The 3,329-nt window shown below is 51.5% G+C and overlaps 1 protein-coding gene across 1 annotated transcript; it reads right to left on the reverse strand.

Annotated features, from left to right (window-relative positions):
* Positions 1-734: 734 nt before the first annotated feature.
* LOC136063694 (uncharacterized) lies at positions 735-1,838 on the reverse strand. The gene has a single exon (XM_065764431.1). The coding sequence runs from the start codon at positions 1,836-1,838 to the stop codon at positions 735-737; it is 1,104 nt and encodes a 367-aa protein (XP_065620503.1).
* Positions 1,839-3,329: the final 1,491 nt, after the last annotated feature.

The following is a 3,329-nucleotide window of genomic DNA, read 5'->3' on the forward strand; positions in this document are numbered from 1 at the left end:
CCTCGTAGCGCCCGGCTAGTGTAATACACAGGTTTCTGCACCTTTTCTTCTTCTCTAATCAAGGCGGCACTGACGGCGGCTGGGGAGACAGTGAGATAGAGAAAGAGTTCTTCTCCTGGTTGCGAGGGACTCAGCAGTGGTGGGGAAGAGAGGTAAGCCCTTAACTCCTCAAACGCTTGTTGGCATTCAGTGGTCCACTCGAAAGACCTTTTTAGCGTGCGAAAGAAGGGTAAGCATTTGTCTGTTGCCCTGGAGACGAACCTGTTTAGCGCTGCTATCTTCCCGTTGAGGCTCTGTACTTCCTTCACATTCCTCGGGGGTGCCATCTCTATTATAGCCCGGATTTTGTCTGGATTGGCCTTGATGCCTCTCTGGGAAACCATGAATCCTAAGAATTTTCCTGCCGTCACCCCAAAGGCGCACTTCCCTGGATTAAGCTTCATGTTGTAAGAGCGAAGGGTGTCAAACGTTTCCCTGAGGTCTTCTAAATGATCTTCTTCCCTTCGACTTTTAACCAGCATATCATCTACATATACCTGGACGTTCCTCCCGATCTGCCGTGTGAACATCTTGTTCATAAGCCTTTGATATGTTGCGCCCGCATTTTTTAGACCGAACGGCATTACCTTGTAGCAGAATAGGCCTTGGCTGGTTACGAAGGAAGTTTTTTCTTGATCATCAGTGTGCATCTTGATTTGGTTGTAGCCGGAGAAAACGTCCATGAAGCTTAACAGCTAGTGCTGAGCGGTAGAGTCTACTAGAGTGTCGACTCTCGAGAGAGGGTAGCTGTCTTTGGGGCATGCCTTGTTTAGATCGGTGAAGTCTACACACATCCTCCATTTCCCGGAAGCTTTCTTGACCATTACTACGTTCGCTAGCCAGTCGGGGTAGTAGACTTCCCTAATGAAATTTGCCTCTCGTAGCTTGCGGACTTCTTCGGCTATGGCTTGATCCCATTCTGGGGCGAAGACCCGCTTCTTCTGCCAGACGGGCGGAAAGGATGGTGATACATTCAGCCTATGCACCATGACGGAAGGGTTTATTCCTGGCATGTCCTCGTGACTCCAGGCGAATACGTCCTGATTTTCTTTGAGGAATGCTGTAAGTGTTTGCCGGATTGCAGGACTCGCAAGGGTTCCAATCCTTGTTGTCTGACTAGGCATAGAGTCGTCCAGGGGTATTTCTTCAAGCTTCTCGACTGGCTCCGTCGCGCTCCGGTGCTCTTCTATGCTCATGGTTTGGAGGTGGTCATCCATTTCCATCATGGCTATGTAGCATTCGCGTGCGGCAATCTGATTTCCACGTAGTTCTCCGACTCCGTATTCCGTTGGGAACTTAATCATTAAATGATAAGTTGAAGTCGCCGCCCTCCATGCATTGAGGGTGGGTCGCCCTAGGATAGCATTATAGGCGGACGAATGATCAACCACGAGGAACGTTACGTACTTTGTGATTTGCTGGGGGTAGTCGCCTGCTGTCACAGCCAACGTGACCGCACCCAGCGGGAACACCTTTGCCCCTCCAAAACCGACAAGTGGGGCGTTCGTTGGCACCAGTCGTTCCCAGCTGATTTTCATCTGCTGGTATGCCGGGTAGTACAAGATGTCCGCCGGGCTGCCATTGTCGACCAACACCCGATGCAAGTTGTAGTCCCCAACCTGTAGGCTGACGACAAGCGCGTCGTCTTGCGGGTGGTGAAGGCGTTGCGCGTCTTCTTCCGAGAACTCGATAATGGGGCTTTCCCTTCGGGCTACATTTTGCGTTGGACCTGTCAACTGGACGTTTTGGACCATCCGGAGGTACGTCTTTCGGTCCCTTTTGGACGGCCTGGTAGCCATCCCTCCTATAATCATTCGTATGTCACCAACGGGAGGTCTTGGACGGTCATTGTCTCATCGGGGAGGGTGCTCCGGAGGTGCTGGATCCGTTCTTTCCTTGCTTACGAATTTCTGCAGTTTCCCTTGCCTTATAAGGGCTTCGATTTGCTGCTTCAAGTCGTAACAGTCGGCTGTGTCATGGTCGTGATCTCGGTGAAAGCGGCAGTACTTGTCTCTGGAACGCCTGTTAGGATCCCCCTTCAGCTTTTCGGGAAAGGTCAGAGCCCCTTCGTCCTTAATTTGCATTAGGACTTGATCTATTGGGGCAGTCAGCGGGGTGAAGCTTGTGAAACTCCCTCCCGGAGGTTTAGAACGCCTTTCATCTCTTCAGTCTCCCGTTCTGGGCCTCTTTCTCCCTTGATCTAGTCGTGCATCTTCCTGCCTTTCCCTTTTTCTTGGCTTCTCTTCTCGGGCCTGCAACGCGTCCTCAGCATTCATATACTTAGTAGCCCTGTAAAGTACTTCCGACATGGTCTTCGGGTCGTTTTTGTATAGGGAGAATAAAGACTTGCCCTTCTGCAACCCATTTGTGAAGGCCGCTACAAGTATTTTGTCGTCGGCTTCGTCAACCGATAGCGCTTCCTTATTGAAGCGTGTTATGTAAGATCGTAACGTCTCGTCTTCTCTCTGCTTGATACTCATCAGGCATGCCGTGGACTTCTTATACCTATGTCCCCCAATGAAGTGTGTAGTGAATTGGGCGCTTAGCTCCTTGAAGGTGCTGATAGAGTTGGGCGTCAGCCGACTGAACCATATCCTTGCGGGGCCTTTGAGTGTTATGGGGAAGGCCCTGCACATAATCTCATCTGCTACCCCCTGAAGATGCATCAGGGTTTTGAAAGTTTCCAGGTGATCCAGAGGATCCTTCACCCCGTCATAGCTATCTATATTCGGCATGCGGAACTTGTGGGGCAGGGGGAAGGAGTTCACAGCCACAATGAAGGGCGAATCGGTACGATTGACCAGATCGTCAAGATCACTGGAGACTTGCCCCTTGAGGGCATTCATCATGACCTCTATCTGTTCCCTCATTGCCTGCATCTCGGCGGCAATATGTGGTGGAGTCGCATCCGTGAGGGATGGCATGTTCACGTGTTGTCTCTCCGGCCTGCTTGGGGCGTGGCTGCCCTCAGGTCTCTCCTGATTCCTATTTGGAGCGCTAGTTCCTTCCTGATCTTCTGGTCGGTCATTTAGCACTGCATTCTTCTGGCGCAGCTGTTCCTCCAAGTCGAGGTTCTGTTTGGTGAGGCGCTCCACGGCGGCACTGAGGGTCCGAACTTGTCTCTCGAGGGCAGTCGTGGGTTGTTCCTCTCCTTGTGCGTCATTAGTAGTCGCCATTGAGCGAGTGAGTACCATGCAACCCTTTAGTCCAGGAAACGATAGTATGGCTTAATTACGACGTCGTTGCGTTTCCCACAGACGGCGCCAACTGATGATGCCGAAAATCTCACC

This window comes from Quercus suber, unplaced genomic scaffold, assembly GCF_002906115.3.
Source record: "Quercus suber isolate HL8 unplaced genomic scaffold, Cork oak 2.0 scaffold_561, whole genome shotgun sequence".
NCBI classification, from domain to species: domain Eukaryota; kingdom Viridiplantae; phylum Streptophyta; class Magnoliopsida; order Fagales; family Fagaceae; genus Quercus; species Quercus suber.